The sequence below is a fragment of the Populus nigra genome, chromosome 6, assembly GCF_951802175.1.
Source record: "Populus nigra chromosome 6, ddPopNigr1.1, whole genome shotgun sequence".
NCBI lineage: Eukaryota > Viridiplantae > Streptophyta > Magnoliopsida > Malpighiales > Salicaceae > Populus > Populus nigra.
Window position 1 is genome coordinate 12,787,159 of NC_084857.1, and position 20,533 is coordinate 12,807,691.

Consider the following 20,533-nt stretch of genomic DNA (forward strand, 5'->3'; position numbering starts at 1 on the left):
AAAAAAAAATAGATGCATAAGGGATATGAATATATTTGGTTGAAAGAATATAGGCCTTAACATGAAATAAATTTGTAACACTTTTGATTGAAATTTATTATTTCAAACTAAGAGTTAAAAAATAAGTTGAAAAACAAGTTTTTTAGGTAAAAAAAAAAAAACTATGATCTTGATTTTCTAGCCAGCGACATGTCATTTACCTATTTTTTTGTTTTCAAAAAAATTAGAGGTGGATAATAGATCATCCACCCTTTTAAATTAAAAAAATAAACAGGCATAGACGCATGGACCTGAGCTTTTCCTTTCTTAATAATTTTTTTATTTTTTATTTTTTAATTAATTCCTTTTTTTATATATCTTGTTTTTTAAATAATTCTTAACTTTTTTTTATTTAGCCTTTTTTGAATAGTAATGTTTTTTATTATATTGAGTGTGCTGAATTTTTGATGAAGTTAGTATGATTTATCTATTTATTTTTTATATTTTATATTGATTAAATTTATTTTTAAAATTTTAAAATGTTTAATTTTTTATAATATCTTTAATGTGTGTAGTCTTACATAGTATTTTTTTCCTTTTATTTTTCTAATAAATTTTATGAGTGTGTCGATTTCTATTATAAAATAATTTTAATAAAAAAATTCATTAAATACAACCGAGTAAATGACCCGTGTTGTGCTAGTAAATATCATGATTTATATTTGTCTCTTAATTTTTCCTGTCTCATTTTTATTTATCGTCAATTATTTTTTCTATCGAATTATCTCAAATTCATAAGACGCACGATATACATATAATCTGGACATATCTCATGTCAAAGCCATGAATTTCACATGTTAACCCAGCTTTGTCTAAGAATTTTTTTTTTAGAATTTTTTTATTGTTGTTGCCTCATTTATTTTTTTATCATATTATTAAATTAATCAAGATTTAAGCTGATTATTGAATTTCTTCTATTTTTTTAAAAACATAATTATTTTCTAAACTTTTCTTTAATATATTAAAAAAAATTAATTTGGCTTATGGTGCCGCACAAGCTACCAATCTACTTTAACTCATAAAGTCTTATTTATCCAGTAGTAGTAACAAAATCAAACCCAAAACTTTAGAAAAAAATGCGAATAAATTAACTCTAGAAATTCTTAAAAAAAACATGTACAAAATTTATCCAAAAACATGAGATTTATTAATATAGATGAGACCAGCTTATGTGCCCATGCTACGCTGTAAGGCTAAACTATTTTTTTGAAAAAACAATATCCAGGTATTGAAAATGAATAAAAAAAAAATATAAAAACCATTTATAACAAATATATAAAAATGATAATTAGAGCTAAGTGAACACGAGATATTCCATCAAACTCGTGATTCAGATTATCTGATTGAAATAATCCAATTAAAAATAAAAAGAATTATAAAGTTTTTTTTTAAAAAAAAGTGTTAACTTCTTAAACTTGTAACTCGAGTCATTAAATTTGAAGTACTAATTCTACAAAAATCACGAAGTCTAATTTCTAAAAAATTAAATATTAAAGGATGGAATTAAAAAAAAAAAACTCTAACCATATAAAAAGATTTAAGAAAATAGAAATTCAAAAAATAAAGATCAAAATCACTATCACTATTACTACCACTACCACTACCACTACCACTATCACTATTACTATTAATAAGTAATACCATCACTATTACAATTATATTGGTAATAATATTAGCATTCCTATTAATGTTATTACTATATTAACAACCATTACCGCAATCATCATCATTATTGTTGTTATTGCTACTATTATTATTGTCATTATCATTATCATCACAATAACTATTATTAGTATTTTTCTTTCATTATCATCACAAATTTTAGTCTTTTTTTTTCTTTATCATCATCATCATCATTGTTATTACTACTTGTAGTACCAACAACAACAAATATGATCACCATCACCATCACCATCACCACTATTATTATTATCTCAACTAATTGTTTTAATAATCATCATCATCATCATCATCATTATTATCATTACTAATTTAATTATTATTGTTCTCATCAATAATAATATTATTTTTATTTTCACCTCATTAATTAAATAACAATCAACTCTAATTTAACTAGCAAAGAGGCTCTTGGAAGTGGCCATTGATCATTAATTAATTGTCACCTTTTTCTAGGTCGATGAAATCTAATCTATAGTACTGGTCTTTGACTGTGGCCCTTTTTTTTTTTATTTTTTTTTATTATTTCCCCCTCGAAAGCTTGATTCAGGCCCGTAAAACTAAGGGCATCAGATACGAGGATATCTCAGACTTTTTCTATCAGGCAATTTTAGAAGTTAAATTATTTGTATTTGTTTTGTAAGAAATGTTAAAGAATCGATCTGAGATGTCTCGAGACCTTGTATTCTCTCAAAGCTATGAATGTTGTTGTTTTCCTAAAATGAAGAGAATCACATTATTTACTAGTGGAAGGGGATGCGGATTTTCTTTTTAATATTTTAATACCCTTAGTTTTTTTTAAAATTTTAAATGGACTAAAATATCCTTTTATCGATGATAACACAATTAATATAACATTTTAACTCTAACAAAACTTTTTTTTTCTGTGTAGTTATAGTATTTTCTTTTAATAAATTGGTATTTATAATTTATAAAATTAAATTATAGTTAAATTCAATTCAACATATTGATTTGAAATATAATTAATACATTACGTATGTGTTTATGCGCCTAATTATTTAGAAAAAAAATACCATAACAAATTAGATATTTTAAATATCAATGATAGAATAGTAAATCTATTTTTTTTTCATAAATATCCATGGATGAACCATACATAATAAAAATACATTACTAGTCCTTTTCAGTTTCAACTCAACACAAATATCATTTTTTCAACAATCATTTTTTCTATAATCACATTCCTAAAGGATATCTAAGAATTCTCATACCAAATGCTCCCTAAAAGTAATTCCCTTATTTTTTTAAAGCAAGACAATTAATCCCACCAATTATTTTAAATTTTGTTTATATATATATATATATATATATATATATATATATATATTCCCTAAGTCCCATTTTTATTGGCTTTTTATAATTTTTAGCTGTCCATTTTATTTGACCATTTTGAAAGGCAACTTAAAAATAGGAAATGAATAATTTCTTAGGTTGCGTTAGTTTCCCGGAAAATAATTTTCAGGAAATTATTTTCCAAACTTTTTTGTATTTGTTTGCCATTAAAAAAGTTGGTCAACAGAAAACACTTTCCTGTCAAAGGAAAATTTGGCTTAATTTTCAAGAAAATGTTTTCCTTTTATTTTGGGCGGAAAACACTTTGTAAAAGTTGTGAAAAATTTAAAAATATCATATTATTTGCTGATTATGTCAAATTTGATCCTCAAACTTTTGATTGCTATATTATTCTTTTTTATTTTTTTTTCAATTTCATCCCTTAAAATTTAATTTAATTTGATTTTTATATTAACTTTGGTCCTTATTTTTATGATTGTTATTTGCTTTTCTCTTATTATTTTTTTAATTGAAATTTTTTATCTATTAAATTTGGTCATCATTCTTTTGATTGTTACGTGTTTTATTAAAAATAATTTATGAAATTGTAATTATTATTATTTTAATTTCATCATCTTCTAATTTTTTTATTTGTTAGATTTGATCTCTATTATTTTGATTATTATTTATTTTATTTGAGATAATTTATGAAATTAGATTTTTTTCAATTTTATTCTCATTCAACTTTTTAATTTGTAAGATTTGTTCGTTATTATTTTAGTAAACTTAAAAAAATAAAACATTAATAAGCTATTTTCCATAACATAACTAAATACTGGAAAGTATTTTTCATGACACTACCAAACATCAAAAAATTAATTTACTAATTTTAAAAATTACTTTTTTTAAAAAAATTATTTTCCTGTAAACTGTGCTTAAAGTCAACACTAATTACTACACTACCTTAAAATTTATGTTTTTTATTTTTTTGAAAATGATCAAAAGTAATAGAAGGGAGGGAGTAATACAATATGGCAATATGCTGTCTTTCAACTTCAGCACTATAAAAAGAGGAGCACGCCATTGTTTACTACTATGTGAAGGAGAAGAAATACTAGAGACTAGAGATGAGAAGAGAGTGCCATCCTTTGTTGAGGGGAGGGAGAAATAGAGAGAGCAAATACAACCATGGGCTCTCTTCAGCTGAGATGGAATCGCTTTCTAGCCTATGCGAGACTATATTGCCTTCTCTGTCACCGATTCCCAAGTTTGACGGGAAGCAAAACCAACCTACCAAGGCCGTGCAGGCCTTCTACAGAGCCTCTGCCTCTCAAACGCCTATGCCTGATGAGGTATAGAATCGATATATTCGCCCCCTCTTAAATATTTCTCCATCTGATCACACAGTTAATTTAGTCTTTCTTGGTCCATTGTTAGATATTGCACCGCTGACCCACATAAAAAAACTGTTAAAACTATTCAATTTCCTAAAGGAATTTACTGAAATTGGTAGTTTACCTTTCATTTTATATATATATTTTTTCACAGATGGCAGAGCTTTTAACGAAGAGGGGATTGCCAGAGGCTGTGTTCATGGTAAGATTGGTTCTATGGCTTCTATCCACTAGGTTGGGTACGTTTTTGCTTTGTGGGTCTCTTTGTTTTGGGGAGAAATGGCCATACTTCAAGAATTTCTCAAGCATCCCTTTGGACAAGAGGGAGAGGGTTTTGCAGAAGTGGTTCAAACATAGGTTTTTTACACCTATCAGAACTGCCTTCGTATATGTCAAGATCTTGGTCCTCTACGTCTTCTTCTCTCGGGTAATGCCATCTGATCACTTTTCAGGATTGCATGCTCTTTATTCTTTGGTATTTTCATCTATCTTAATCATGCCAGACAGTTTTTTGTTTTTTTTATTATCTGGGCAGTAGAAGTTCAAGGGTGGTTAACTTGGGTGAGGAATTATAAAGGAGATTAAAATTCTAGGTTTATTAATAACTTCTCTAATAACTTGGTTATCTACATGAAAGATTATCAATATTTCGTGTAAAGCTTCCTTTTCCGTGTAAAAATAGAACCTATCCATAGTTATTATGATGAGTTTCATTTTTTCATGTGCCGGAAACCATGGACTAAAAACAGTCATGATTTGGTATGATAAAAACAAAAACAATCTAAATTCTTGATATTTTATTTTTCTCATTTAATTTAAATAATTCAATTTAAAATCAAATGTAAATTTGAAACATGACCAGTCATGTTTATTTAAGAATATGAGATAATCCAAATCCATTAGTTAAGAATATACAAATAATTTCTCTAAATATAAAACATAAAAGTCGAAGATAAAGATAGTCTTCGTCAATGGTTCTTATCGTTTCGTAGTATACAATTATTGATTTTCTTTTTTTTTTAATCATTGGAGTGATTATCTACTTTATTTTTAGATGTCTAAAATAAAGTAGGATTTTTCAATTTTAATCATTTAATTTTCTATAATTAATGTAATTTTTAATCAAGACGATAATTTGGCTATTATATTTTTATTTCACATGTCTAATAGAAAAAGCATAATATACTTAACATTATTTATCGATGACTAGCGTTTTCAAATATTTTTAAATTATAGAGTATTAAGTGAAATAATACTTGATGTAAAGTGTTTCTACTTTTAAATCGTAAAATAGTTAACGTCTAAATCTAACTTGATGCTAGAAAGTTGACCATCCTTATAGTCAAGGAGGGGAAAAAAAAAGGTCTAAATTTTGAATCAGTGTAATGGTGGCTTTGGCCGCAGTTTATCAATAAAAATTAGAAACGAACACCCTTGAAATGAACCTTCTGCTTTGTATCGGTTAGGAAGTGAGTAGTTGGAGCTAGTTGCATTGTCATCAATCTAAGAAGTTTTAAAACAACAAAAATTGCACGCAAGATGAAGGAAAATTAATGGAGGTTGACACATTGTTATCATAATCTTATCGAAGATGTGTGGACTAGCTGGGAATTTTTATAAGCCATTGTACTTTGGAATCGCCCACCAAGAAATGGACCTCTCCTACCATATTTTAAGAATGAGCCGGCCATTAGCCTTCTAAGCTATTTAACTCAAGATTTCCTTCTACAGGTTGATGAAAAAGGTGACAACCCAGCATGGGAAGCCATTGAATATAATGTAGGCACTGACGAAAATCCAGACCAGGTTCCTAAAGAGAGGCCCCTTCAAAAGGGATTGATAGATACTAATCAAGAAACTGACTCCACCCTTCTACACTCTCTTAAAGAGAAAGGACTAAGAGTTACTCAAGATCCTCGAAAGAACGTTTATAAAATCAAATGTGATGTTGTCATTGTTGGCTCCGGTTGTGGTGGTGGAGTTGCCGCAGCTGTTCTTGCAGCTTCTGGGCAGAAGGTGTTTGTTCTTGAGAAAGGAAACTACTTTACTGCTACCGATTATTCTGGTTTGGAAGGCCCTTCCATGGACCAACTATATGAATCAGGTGGAAAACTTGCGACTACTGATGCAGAGATGCTGATCATGGCAGGATCAGCAGTCGGGGGAGGTTCTGCTGTTAACTGGTCAGCATGCATCAAAACACCAAACTCTGTGCTTCAGGAATGGACTAGGACCCAGACAATCCCACTTTTCGGAAGTTCTGAATATTTTTCTGCCATGGATGCTGTTTGTACTAGAATAGGAGTCACAGAGAGCTGTGGAGAGGAAGGATTTCAAAATCAAGTACTTCGGAAAGGGTGCGAGTCCCTTGGTATTCCTGTCAAAACCGTCCCACGAAATTCCTCAGAGAGGCATTATTGTGGCTCTTGCGGTTATGGTTGTCTAAAAGGAGAGAAGAAAGGGACTGATCGTACATGGCTGGTCGATGCTGTTGATCATGGGGCAGTGATCTTAACAGGATGCAAAGCAGAGAGATTCATGTTGGAAAAGAACGAGGGTGGAAGTAAGAGAAAAAAGAAATGCGTGGGAGTGACTGCAAAAATTGTAAACAACAATATCAGAACGAGGTTGCAAATTGAGGCCAAGGTAACAATCTCAGCATGTGGAGCTCTTTTGACACCCCCTTTAATGATATCCAGTGGATTGAAGAATCAGAATATAGGGCGGAACCTTCATCTACACCCTGTACTAATGGCTTGGGGATACTTTCCAGAGTCAAATTCAGAGTTCAAGGGGAAAGTATACGAGGGTGGAATAATCACAGCAGTTCATGAAGTGTTAACAGGAGACTCCAACGCGAGGGCAATTATAGAAACTCCTGCATTAGGGCCTTCGTCATTTGTTGCGCTATGTCCCTGGGTGTCTGGACATGACATGAAGGACAGAATGGCGAAGTATGCTAGAACTGCTCACCTCATAGCAATAATAAGAGACAGCGGGTCCGGAAAAGTTACGACAGAGGGAAGGATATCCTATAAATTAGATGCAATGGACAAAGAGAATCTCAAGGCAGGGCTGCGGCAGGCATTGAGGATTTTAGTTGCAGCAGGAGCTGTCGAAGTGGGTACCCATCGAAGTGATGGGCAGAGGATCAAATGTAGAGGGATCAAAAAAGAGGATCTGGAGGAATTTTTGGACACAGTTTATGCAACTGCAGGGCCACTGTCACCGGTAGAGGACTGGATGCTGTACACCTCAGCCCATCAAATGGGGAGCTGCAGGATGGGGATTAATCAGAAAGAAGGCGCGGTTGACGAGAACGGAGAGAGTTGGGAAGCAGAGGGCCTATTTGTTTGTGATGCTAGTGTTTTGCCAAGTGCTGTCGGTGTTAATCCTATGATCACAATCCAGTCCACTGCTTACTGTCTGTCGAAGAAAATTGCAGAGTCATTATGCAGAGATTAAAGAACAATCCTGTAGAGCTTAGAGAATCCTGTTAATCTTAAACTTGTCATTTTGCAGAGATTCAAACTAATGAAACTTCACCATTTTTCTACTCCTCCCTCAAGAAGTAAAGCTTGATATTAAAATGCTTAGTTTTCCATGAAATACTAGATTATAAGAGACTCCAATTGCTGCCTAGTTATCAACTAGAATTTCTATGTTATCCTTGTGCTCTATGTATAGATCACACAATTCTTTTCAACCAAAAAACTTGATCTATTGTTGCTGCTGCTGCAATGAATTCTATTTTTACAGAGGATTATGCTACAATTTATTGCTTTTTTGAGTTCCATAAGAAAACTTTTGAACCTAGGTTATAATAGTATCTTGAAGTACTTCTCATTTCTCATGTAATTAATGGATTCAGCCCAATCATTATATAAAAATCCATATAGCTTGAATGACACTTTTTAGACTTAACATCATAGTTAATAGTGTTTTTGATATATCTTAATATTCTTTTTGCTACTTTTAAATACATTTCACTAGTACAATGCATAAATCGAGATAAAAGACTTACATTAAATAAAATATCAAGTCTTGTTACAGTAAGATACATTAAGCAACAAATTAAGCTTATAAAATATCTTTTATCAACTTTATCAGTACCATCTTTTTTGCTCAACTTCTCATTTTGATTCATTGGCGTATTTGTTGTTTTGTATTCCTCCATGTGAAATTTCTTTAAAATTTCCTTTGTATATTTTTTCTAGCAGATGAATACTTCATTTTGACTTTGCTTGACTTTCATTCCAAGAAAGTATTTCATAAGACCAAGATCTGTCATTTCAAAAACATGTATCATTTCTTGTTTAAATTCTTCAATTAGCCGCGCATTGCTTCGTGTTATTAAAAGATCATAAACATAAAGAGACAATATAAGAACATCATTGTTCTTCTTCTTGACATAATGAGTGGCCTCGGATAAGCTTTTTTCAAAACCAAAGCTTAGCAAATGATCATCTATTCTGCTGTACCAGGCTCTAGATGCTTGCTTTAGTCTATAAAGAGTCTTTTTTAACAAGTAGACTTTATCTTCTTCACCTTGAATCATAAATCCATCTGGTTGCTCCACATATATTTCTTCTTGTAGAACACCATTTAAGCATGTTGATTTAATATCTATCTGGAAAACTTTCTAACTATTTTGTGTTGCTATAGCTAGTAACGATTTGATTGTATCTAATCTGGCAATAGGAGGAAAAGTGTTAGAGTAATCAACACCAAAAATCCGAGCATACCTTCTAATTGCAAGCCTGGCCTTGTGTTTGTTGATTGAATTGTCTGCATTTAGTTTAGTTTTGCACACTTACTTCGCTTTAATGACTTTTTTATCTTCAGGTCTGTCAACTAATTCCCAAACACTCTTTTTCTGAATCATTGACATCTCCGCCTCCTTTACTTTGTGCCACTTGAGGTCTTTGAGAGCTTCTTCATGTTTAGCAACCTCATATATTGACACATTACATCTTTGATAGATGTTTAAAAGTGATTTTGTATCTTTGATTGAAGGATTATCTTCTAATTCATTCTGGCATTGAGGTGTTGTTTGATCTTCAAAAAGATTGTTCTTTTAAGAATCCTTCAAGTCTCATTGCTCATGTTCATTGCAATTTACAGCTCTTGTGATAGTCATCTTCTATGTTTATGGATGATACACTTTATAGGCTTTAGAGGCTGAACTGTAGCACACAAAGATGTCAAATATTGCTTTCTTGTCAAGTTTGTCACGCTTAACTTGTGGAATATGAGCAGAACACATACTGCCAAACATTTTAAGAAAGTGTAGTAAAGGTTTGTATTCACACCAAGCTTCAAATGGTGTTTTATCTTCCAAAAACTTCGTTGGAAGTTGATTTTAAAGAAAAATTAATGTATTAGCTGCCTTTGCTCAAAACTCATTTGGCAACTCCTTATGTAACATGCATCTAGCCATCTTCATTATATATATGTTTCTTCTTTCACTGACTCCATTTTGTTTTGGAGTGTAGGGAACAATGTGTTGATGCTTAATGCCAACATCATCTTGATAAAACAAATTAAATTTTGTTAAGGTGTACTCCTTTTCATTATCTGATCTTACAATTTGAATTTTGCAGCAACTTTGATTTTCCATCATTTTCTTGAACTTCCAGAAAACTCTAACCACTTTTAACTTGAATTTCAAGAGAAAAATCTAGTACATTCTTTTGCCTTTGACTTCCTGGTTTTTCTTTTTTTATGACTTTTGATCTAAGTCATGGTTGGATTGTTTGGCAATGGAGGAACTTCATAATCCTCTTCCACAACTTCTCATAGATCTAACGCCTTCATGTATCTAATTTTCACTCCTAAAGCTTTCTTGAACTTCTAGAAAACTCTAGCCACTTCTAACTTGAATTTCAAGAAAAAAATCCATTACATTCTTTTGCTTTTGACTTCTTAGTTTTTCTTTCCTTATGACTTTTGATCTAAGTCATGGTTGGATTGTTTGACAATGGAGGAACTTTATAATTCTCTTTCATAACTTCTCATAGATCTAACGCTTTCAGGTATCTCCATGTATTTTCACTCCCAAAGCTGACATTTTTCTCCATTGAAGACAAGAGGAGCAATTTGACTTCCATCACAGGTCCCTTCAAAAGAAAACTATGATACCAATTGATGATTTTTTTCCAAAGTAAAGGAGGAAACACAAGAAATTTAAAAACTTCAAGGATAAAAATACTAATTTGCAACAAACAAGGGATAATTGATTACTATTATTATTTAATAAACATCCTTATAATTAAATAATAGTAAAAGAAAAATGAAATGCTAACTAATAGCCACAAATCATGCAATGATCTACAGTAAAATATTAACTTCTAAAAACTAGGACAACTTTATTGGCTAGAAATAAAAAATCTGAAGCTAACAGAAAAGAAAAGTAACATGGACTTTTGGTAGTCCTAAGCAATCTTCAATATTGTCCAAAAAATTAATTTGTTTCCGTAGGAATTTCGTGTCTCCTTTTGATCTTCAAAATGCTTAAAATTCATTTTAGCGATATATTCATTGTTAAAAAACCATTTCAATTAAAAAATTTAAGATATTAATCAAGGTTTAAAAAATAGTTTAATATTACTTTTTAACATGCTCTCTCAATTAATAGCTATCAATTCAAAAATTTAAATTGTTAAGTGGGTGGTGGTGAGATTCGAACTTGAAACCATTTAGTTATCTATTAGAAAATTATTTTTTTAAAAAAAACTTAACTTTTAGATGAGTTCACAAAGTTCTCTAACATCCACTTCATTCAACTCAACCCAACTATTTGTTATATCATGCAAAATTTTCATTGAAAGGGCAGCGAAATTTTTCAAAATTTCTACTTAAAACGTACCAGGAGTAATGTGGATTTTGTAGCTACCAATTGATGTTCTCCGAGTCATTACCACAGGAAACGAAAATTTTTGGTAGTTTCATTCATATAATCCAATCGAAGTTAGAATTCCCAAATATTGTACAAGATAATACAAAGTAAACTTGATGTTCGCTTTCTTCATTACACTCGGAGCTTTACAATCGCAGAATCAATTGGATCTGTGCAGAATGACAAGGATACTCGCGCATTTTCTTATAAGATGCGGATTCCATATATGTCAACAGAAGAAGTACTGAATATGGCCCATTTATGTAATTATGTCCGCCTTCCAGGGACTTCACCTGGAATGAACTTGCAAGGGAACTCTATACATTTTGATGGAAGAACATCTCAGCCATCAGAATCAGTCTCACGGAATGGCAGCGGAACTGCCTTCACTGCCCTGAACTTTCCAACATTATTCAGATGTTCATTCTCCAACCTGTTTCGAGACATTCTGACGAATATTAGAAGATCGGAAATTTTCGTCTCTATAGATCACAAAGTTCTTGTCATCAACATTCCTAAGTTATTTCAGGTTGAAATAAAAGGTACCTGTAAAAATTCCAATGGCCACGTCGAATTACCTCCAAAGAAGCCAAGAAAAAATCTAACATACGTGACTCAACCTCATTATTGAAGCGGAACCCCATGACAGTCTCCACCCAAGCAACTCTAAGAACTATGTTCAGGGCCTGCAATTCAATTTCTCAATCTGTTAAGAACTTCCATATTTAAACTTTTGACAGGAAGGACATGGAGGATTTAAATGGAGGGAGAACTCACGATGGACATGTAATAGACGCTTTTGTTCTTTAGAATCAAATCATCTCTTAGCCACAGATTCTTGGATTTAGAGTTGAGAAGTCCCCAGTCCTTAACAAAATCCCAGTACAATTGATATAAGGTAGCAAACACAGAAGTAACCAGGACTATACCTAACCATAGGTGGTTCTTCTGCGTAGAGTAAGTAATCCTCGCACCGGCTGCCACCATGGCAGAAACGTACTTCCCCATGTTAGCCAAATGGTTCAGGTCACTTTCATCAAACCATCTTCTTGCACACTTTCATTAACAAGAAAAATGTATTAATTGGAGCCATAAAGAAAGTTGGCTATGAGTGACTAAAAATTAAATGATTTTTCATTATCCAATAAAAAATGTGTTAATTGGAGCAAAAAAAGTGCAATGTTGTTAAGGGGTATATATTATACCTGCATAGCACGCCAATAGTAAGGCAAAAATGAAATTACATAAGCAAGCTCCCTGTATAGCCTTCCGGAATTGCAGGTTTCATATCTATGAGTCTTGAAACTCCCAGCTAGAAAGTAACAAGCTGTGGATTCCATGTGCCTCATTAATGGAATCTGTATGAAAATCAAAACGAGGATTATCCAGGCTGCAAACTAATAGAAACAAAGAGAGAAGAAAATATAGAAGGCTTCTAGCAGTAAGTTATATGCTAACAAGAGAAATCACCTGGCTAGTAAGTTGGTCTGCCATGAAAAAGTCGACCATCAAAACCTGCATATATGGTGTTCCAATCAAGCAAACCAAAAAACAGAATTTTGTGTTATTACACTGAAAAGTTCTTATAATGTTCAACAAAATAAGTAAGCAAGCATACCTTGTAAAATGGAGAGCAGACAGTGTTTCTTATAATACGGACGAAGCAATAACGTGTTGGACGATAGAAGATGTCAAATGGGCAGATGAGCACGAAAACAAAAATCTGAAAAATGTGTTCGGACATCCGCATCAATCTCTAGTTTGGTATCACATCCAATTACAGGTCTGATGACCTTCAAAGGAAAATGATTTCTACTTGTGCAAACATTCAATGCTGGTGCATACAGACTAGTAGGAAAACTTAAAACAGGAACCAGTAACACTTACCAGGAGGAGAATCCCAGGAATGGCATCAACATGGTTTGGCGAAAAACCGCTAGCCCTTAAGAGAAGATGGATTACCATTGCCGCAACCACCGAGGTCATGAAGGTGGTGCAAATGAGAAAGGCGTCTCTGTACTTGAGGGCTGTGCTGGGTTGGAATTCAAAAATGAAGTTGTAGTTGATCCTTGTTCCCTTCCACATGAGGAGGTTGCACCCATACATAAACAAGTGCAAACTTAACAAGGCAAAGACACTGCATAAGATCACATTTGGTTCATCAATTGCGTTGTTGCTTGCAATTTGCATTCTCCTACTTAATAAACCCTTCAGTTCTTGTCAATCCAGTTAAAAGGAATGCCGTTTTAGTCACCTAGTCCATTGAAACATAACAAGTGCTTCCAATTCTTTGCCAAACATTTTTTTGTTAAAAAGATTCTAGAGTAAATGGACTGCTAATTGCAACATTAGTACATAATTTATGATTTTTTTTGGTCAAATCGATCTGCAAATTTTAAGTTGAAAATCATGTAGACAATATATGTGAAGAATTACTAGGTGGATTAAAGATAATGTTTATAAAGTCACCTGAAAACAGGGTAGACAGTTTCCACATATGATCTTTCAGAATTTGGCCTAAAAATACCAGATAAGTGAGCCAAGATTGCGTATACACTGAACAGTGATACAAAACAGCCAGTAAATAATCCTGCAATCAGCAAAAACACAAAGGGACAACTTCAGTTGATGAACACAAGCAGAATTTTCCTGAAACCACCAGCATCCCTGGTTCGCGAGTCCAATTCTAAATGCACTAACAAGCATGGATGAGGGTTAATTCTACTAATGGGATTAGTGGCCAGCACTCTTTCTTGTCCAGTACAGAAGGTGATGTTTCTGTCATTAGTTGAAAGAAAGCAGAGATGTTACATAATCTTGTTCCGTTTATATCATGCAGTGTGATTAGTCGGACCAATCATGGAAGAGAATGCTTAGACTGACACACACACACACACACACACACACACACGCTAAAAAAGCCAAGGATATAACCTGAGCCCAAAACCATTGCGTATCCAAAGTCAAATCTCACAACTTGTATTAACCCTTAGGGGCTATTCTCTTCTCATTTACCACTACCTCAGGAGAAATGAATTTTTCTCCATATTTCTTTGCCAAATGCACTAAATTAAACGTATAGTGATGAATATTGTTCTTAAACATTAACGATCCAGTATAAGAGAGGAAGGGAGAGGGAAAGACTAGTTACCAACAAAAAAAGTGACCATGTGAGACTCTCTTTGTCTCTGGGGTCTCAGGAACTTCATAGCCTTTTTCCTGTCATTGTTGGCGAAGTGCTTTGTGAATATGGACTCCACATCATCCATTAGCCTAACAATCTTATCAACAAAATATATTATCACCCATAATGCCTATTAGAAAACCATTAATCCCACTCTCCAAATGTAATTAATTAAAACCAGTAAACAAAATGCAAATAACATAATTGTGGAGATCAGCTAACCACAAGATGGCACAGACATTAATTTTGATATGGACAGACATTTGCTAGTGGTAGAAGAATTAGGGACCAAAGCATGATCACGTGCAATCGATCAAAGGATGTAAGAGCACCATACGCACAACAAGGCATCTTATTACCTTATCGGAGCTAATAAAGTGGGATCTCTTCACTACTTTCAAGTAACTTGCCGATGCCTGCTGATTGGATACCTGTTTATGTATACAATATCCCAGTTTTAATTCTATAAACACCAAACGAAGTTTATGCAAATGACATGTAGAGTAGGAAAATCTTAAAATTGCATCACTAATAAATACATAAGAATACTTGAAAAATGACTTGGAAGTCCTGCCCGCTACCTTAATTCTTCACAAAGAGATTGGTCGTGTTTGATTCTAGGTTGGGATGTTTGTTCGGTCTCACATTCTTCATGTGAGGAACATATATATATTGATGTTATTGTCTCCAACTCGAAGTTAGAAAAGGTTTGCTTTCACATGATACAAATATTCTTAATTTCTGAAACTGAACCGATCGATCGATGTGTGTACATCCTCGCGGTTTCCTTGCAGGGATGATTTTGTATAGGGCTCTACCCTGTTTAGTTGATTTTGATTATTATAATTTTTCAGATAAAATTATAACCAACTAATGGAAAATATATTTCGATTTCTTCCTTCCATTACCAATCATAGTGCCAACATGTATACTGAAAAAGCTGAGATAGAACCACCTTACCTTGTCGAATTTCTTCAATATTTTCGTGAAGGCCACCATATTCAATGAGCTGCCAAGAATAGGCAAACATATATATTAAGATATTTCATGATACAAAAATCCTCAGAAGTTGCAAGTCTCTCTCTCCGAGCGTATTTTAATAATTGAGATTTTATAAATATAATCAATTGAAGGATTTTAGCAGCGGCGCCAATACTTGATTTGGTCAGGAATACATATTGGAGTAGGAATTAACCTGTACGTTTTAAGCAGACCAAGGCCTCTATAGAGCTCCACAAATGCACCTCTAATCATCTTCTCAGCACACTGGATCTTCTTTCTATTAATGAAATCACCAGCACCTTCTTTTTTAGGATTATTGACCAAATCTTCCCACAACATCGATGTTACGGCTGTGATTGTTCGTGTTGGTGTCGTCGCCGGAATGTCAATCCTCATTGCCATCTTATGTTTCCCTTTCTTTGTTTTCGTTCTTGTCGCCGAATTGATGAAATTGATACCATTTTTCTCTAGTGCTGCGATGATTTCATCAGTTTGTGAATCTGTTGAGATCTCATTTGATTCAGTTGCACTCTCTGCATGCATGATTGCAATATCAGAAACACGTACTATATATATATATATATATTTGCTTATCGTCTTGTCACTCTCTCTTGTATGAAAAGCCTAGAAGTTAGAGATTCAACTTCGTGTGTAAACGGTCTAATGAGTATTGAAATTTTACGAAACTGAATTAAATTTGTGAAGATGTGATGGGTCGTAGCTAGATCGATGCTGGGCTGATAAGATTAGGGACACCAATTTCTCATCTCATGGACAGCAAGAAAACTGCTGTCCTCTTATCTTATATCACTGTCGGTCTTTCAGCATTTCTATCCATCAAAGCTTTCCGCATGAACAACATTTCTATCTATCTACTCCTATCAAACTAGATTCGCTAAGCATCAAACATCAATAAAATCTCTCTTTTTAGAAACAAGACATCTGATATGATATTCCGTGCACAAGATTATCATCAGAAAACATGCGACTACAACACGCTAATTATTTTTTTTCATCCAATATTTTCTCTTCTTTCGTGTGTTCTAATTGAGTCTTGCCAGATTTCTTTTTAACAATCTTCATTAATTTTTAGCTTTTGTTTTAATGCATTAATTACTAGAACATGTTTGTAAGTGTGATTTTCACTCGGAAATACATTAAAATAATATTTTTTTTATTTTTTTAAAAATATTTTTAACATCAGCACATTAAAATGATCTGAAAACATCAAAAAAATTTAATTTAAAGTAAAAAAATATAAAAAATTAATTTTTTTAAAAACGTTTTTAAAATAAAAAAACAATAATCAATACCCTAGTATTAGATGACTCCCTCTCTTCTCATCTCTGGAAAGGTGTTCTACGGACCGTAGTTAATTTGACAATCGTGAATTAAACAAGAGATATATTCCTGCTGTGTGGTCTCATACCCTCCAAGAACCAAATTGTAATTAAGAACAGTAACTAATTAATTATCAGAAACGTAGATATATTTTGGATCAAGGAAAATTCAAAATAGAATAACAACATTCGAAAGGAATTTGTACGTTTTTTCTACATATTCCATGAGCATGAAATGGGATTTTTTTTCAATTTGCACTGTGTATATAGATGGATACGGACGCCATACGACAATCAGCATCATAGAAACATTTGACAAAAAATTCAAAGATTCCACGTAAGACAACTAGCTAGAATCAACACATCTCTTTCTGAAATCAATCACATCATGGCATGACATCTTACAACCATTGTTTTAGTTTAATACGTTCCTGTTATATGTGTTCTCATCACTTAAAACCAAACAAGAATAAATAAAACCATAATCAATTGTTCCTATGTAATTACTGATTTTATGTTTATTTTTATAATAATTAATATATTATTAATGAAACTAGTTTACTATTAAAACTCTCATAAATTAAAATTCAAAACATTAAGGAATGTACAAAATAGAAATATTGACAAACTCTTAAATCAAGAACACTTCACTTATTATTGGTCCATGATAAAATGCATCATGTAGTCCTGTAATTAAATCATTCTCTATATATATAAAATTACTGATTTTATGTTAAGAGAAGAAAAGGAAGCCCTAACCAGAAAAATCAGAGTTCCGAGGTGAGGATGACCAAGAACGAGAAAGAACCCCGGCGTTCGGCTTACGGCGGCGTTCGTTGAGGATCCGTTTGAGGTCCAGCAAAATCTCTAGCTGCTTGTTCAGAATCTCTCCTCTTTCAAGAAACTCACTCTCTTTGGTCTTGTAAAACTGGTTCACTTTATTTAGCTCCTCATCCAATCCCTCGAAAAACACCCTCACCTAAAATATGAAGTGCAAAAATACAAAGACAAAGAAATCAAGAGCTCTAAATGTGTCTCTCCCCCTCATAATTGTAAGGAACATCATAAAACATATTAGTAAAATTAATCCACTTTTTTTTAAAAAAAAAAGTAAAACCTAGTAAGTAACAAGTGCTTTATAGCGTTCTGAGGTCATGCGACTATTTAATATATACCTCATCTTCTTCTGAGAACAATTGAACAAGCTCAGTTTGGTACACTTCTTCATCACCATCCTCCATGCTCTTGCTCCTTACCTGTAATTAACCAACGAAAAATATATACTAAACAACCTCCTTGATTGCCTTTTGCTGAACCTTTTCTTTTAGTTTTATATTTTTATCGGAGTCCGGCCTGTTCTTCTCTATGTTATTCACAATAATATCGTGACATTGAGCACCCTGTATAACCGTTTCCTTGATTTCGTGAGAGAATGGGAAGACTCTTGCTAGATGAAAAAAATAATACAAAAAGAAGCCTCACTTGCTGGACTATAACAACATTTCCTCGAGTCCCATGTACCATCATTACCAGTTTTTAGTGGAGGTTTGAGGAAAAGAAGAGCTTCCACTTATGCAGTAGCTAGAGAAATTAATTACATATTTAATTAATTAGTGGAGAGAATTGTGACTTTTACATATGTAAAACAATAGATTTGTGACTTCAAAAGAACGGCGACAGATGCTGCAATAAAGATGCCTGACCCATTCATTCAACGTTGGGTGTCGACTACAGGGAACTCTTAAAATAAGAGAACAGCAAAAATACCCTAAATAAAACCAAAAACCACCTGGAGTTTTGTAGAGAAAGCGATTATTTTCTGGTACGATGGTGCGTCAGCATAGGCTGAAAGAGGAAGAGGAACAAAAACCGAGGATATATACCCAAAAATGATGAAAACCGAAAGGTGGAGTAATTTATGTATCGGCGCATGTATCTACACATCCGAAAACCTGATACTTTATGGGTGTAAAATTGATTCCACGCTGCTCTGAAAAAATTTGATTTTTTTTTTTGTAATTTTAAGTTGTTTTTAATATGTTGGTATTAAAAATAAATTTTAAAAAATAAAAAATTATATTATTTTAATATTATTTTAAACAAAAACATTTTAAAAATTAATCGCTCGATAATAACAACAAATTGCGCCATAATATTAGCCCCATGAAACAAAAACAAAAATCTAATCGAAATACTCCGATTTCTCGGTTTGTGAACGTACCGGGAAAGCCAATTGATGGCCAAAAGCCCATCTTAACTATTTATGTACCCAACTTCACCCAAATGAAGATGGAAGATTTCACGTTAAGACATGAATAATACACACATCAATGTGCACATGATATACATGTGTGTTCATATACATGCATGTATGTATATGTTAAGTTGACAAGTACCTGAATGATTTCGGTCATGGTTTCAGAGTGGAAGAGCTTGCTGGATATATTATTGGCGAGGGAGCGAATGGGATCAAAAATCGAGAGACCATATTCATGATCAAGAACACGGTGGGGATGTGCGGATTTTTGTGAGAGTTTGATCTTCTTTATCTGTTTTTTGAGTTGCCAGTAGTTTACAAAGGCGTCCTTCCATTCTGGGATTAGTTGAGCTTCAAGCTCCTTTGAAAACTTCACCATTTTCTTCTTTCAAAATGGAAAGGAATTGTTGAGAGAAAGATAGGAAGAAGAAGAAGGAGAGAAGAGGCCCTTAGAGGGTGTGAGAGGGATTAGGGAGGTTTATATATATAGAAAGAGAGAAACGTAGGGGGGAATGAAGTGAGGTTGTTGGTTAGTATTCATGGACACCATGGCAATCTTTTCTTGCACACTTAAGTTAGGTAGCTAGAAGTGAAAATTGGAAAATAAAAATTAAATAAGTTTTCAGTCTATGCAAACGTAAAAATAATGGGCATTTGTATAAAAAGAAATAAATATGCACTTGCGTGTTTGATATATTGAGGCTAATGATGTTTTTAAAAAATATTTTTTAATTGAAAATATAGTAAAATTAATTATAATTTTTTTTATTTTTAACATCAACAAATTATATATATATATATATACACACACTTAACAATATTAAAATCAATTAATGTAGTACCTGGAAAAATTATCAGTAACCCTAAATATCAATAGATGAAGGAATTGATCGGTAAAAAAGCAGGCCGACAAAATATCAAATACAACAAATAATTAAATCTAACAGTATTATATCTAACTACTTCAAATATTTTTATTGTATAGTGGAAGAATCAGTACAGAGAAAATCAATCTTAATTATCAAACAAGAAATATTAAATTATATATGCTTATTATTTTATGTAATCTGTACATTAATGTACGCACAATCTCATTTATCTCATGTTCTAAACTCACATTATTCTATCTAATCTATGTACTAAAATACGCTCACATTAATCTCATGCTTTAGAACTCCCTTAGTTGAATCCCCTCAATATATAACATGAGAAATTAAAAATCTTTTTAAGATTGAGATTACACAAATGTAGCTTACATGGACTAAATCTAATTAAGCATTATTAATTAGAATCTCATCCATTTTCATTATAAAAAATAAAAGAAGATATGATATTTTTGTCTGGTTGATTATATAAATGAGGAATTGAGCTCATAAATTCGGGTATTGAGTTATTAATTATTTCTTTAAAGAAAATAATTTAAAAACAAACTTTTATATAGCATTACTC

At 32.4% G+C, this 20,533-nt stretch overlaps 2 protein-coding genes across 3 annotated transcripts; one reads left to right on the top strand and one right to left on the bottom strand.

Moving 5' to 3' along the window:
• The first annotated feature begins 4,046 nt into the window (after positions 1 to 4,046).
• LOC133696846 (long-chain-alcohol oxidase FAO1) lies at positions 4,047 to 7,959 on the top strand. The gene is made up of 3 exons (XM_062119129.1): positions 4,047 to 4,361; positions 4,558 to 4,830; positions 6,135 to 7,959. Exons 1-3 carry the CDS (start codon positions 4,137 to 4,139, stop codon positions 7,866 to 7,868), a joined length of 2,232 nt encoding a protein of 743 aa, XP_061975113.1. The 5' UTR covers positions 4,047 to 4,136; the 3' UTR covers positions 7,869 to 7,959.
• Positions 7,960 to 11,327: 3,368 nt separating this feature from the next.
• Positions 11,328 to 19,552, bottom strand: LOC133696302 (phosphate transporter PHO1). 2 transcript variants are annotated; one of them, XM_062118455.1, is made up of 15 exons: positions 19,224 to 19,552; positions 18,003 to 18,083; positions 17,587 to 17,806; positions 15,681 to 15,987; positions 15,446 to 15,494; positions 14,845 to 14,916; positions 14,453 to 14,582; positions 13,771 to 13,891; positions 13,189 to 13,438; positions 12,920 to 13,024; positions 12,772 to 12,816; positions 12,507 to 12,659; positions 12,079 to 12,357; positions 11,848 to 11,987; positions 11,328 to 11,734 (listed from the first exon to the last, which is right to left on the bottom strand). In XM_062118455.1, the coding sequence occupies exons 1-15, from the start codon at positions 19,461 to 19,463 to the stop codon at positions 11,644 to 11,646; spliced, it is 2,283 nt and encodes a 760-aa protein (XP_061974439.1). In that variant the 5' UTR covers positions 19,464 to 19,552; the 3' UTR covers positions 11,328 to 11,643. The 2 variants fall into 2 exon arrangements, with proteins under 2 accessions (XP_061974439.1, XP_061974438.1); XM_062118454.1 differs by having other exon boundaries at positions 15,681 to 16,020; positions 19,224 to 19,551.
• Positions 19,553 to 20,533: the final 981 nt, after the last annotated feature.

Excerpts from the sequence above, each read along its gene's own strand:
- LOC133696846 (XM_062119129.1), top strand. The coding sequence starts at position 4,137 with ATGAGAAGAGAGTGCCATCCTTTGTTGAGGGGAGGGAGAAATAGAGAG. Across the intron at positions 4,362-4,557 it reads AAACGCCTATGCCTGATGAG|ATGGCAGAGCTTTTAACGAA; the intron begins GTATAGAATCGA and ends ATTTTTTCACAG. Across the intron at positions 4,831-6,134 it reads TCTACGTCTTCTTCTCTCGG|GTTGATGAAAAAGGTGACAA; the intron begins GTAATGCCATCT and ends TTCCTTCTACAG.
- LOC133696302 (XM_062118454.1), bottom strand. The coding sequence starts at position 19,463 with ATGGTGAAGTTTTCAAAGGAGCTTGAAGCTCAACTAATCCCAGAATGG. Across the intron at positions 15,495-15,680 it reads GGTCTGCTTAAAACGTACAG|CTCATTGAATATGGTGGCCT; the intron begins GTTAATTCCTAC and ends TATTCTTGGCAG. Across the intron at positions 12,817-12,919 it reads TCTGCTCTCCATTTTACAAG|GTTTTGATGGTCGACTTTTT; the intron begins GTATGCTTGCTT and ends CCATATATGCAG.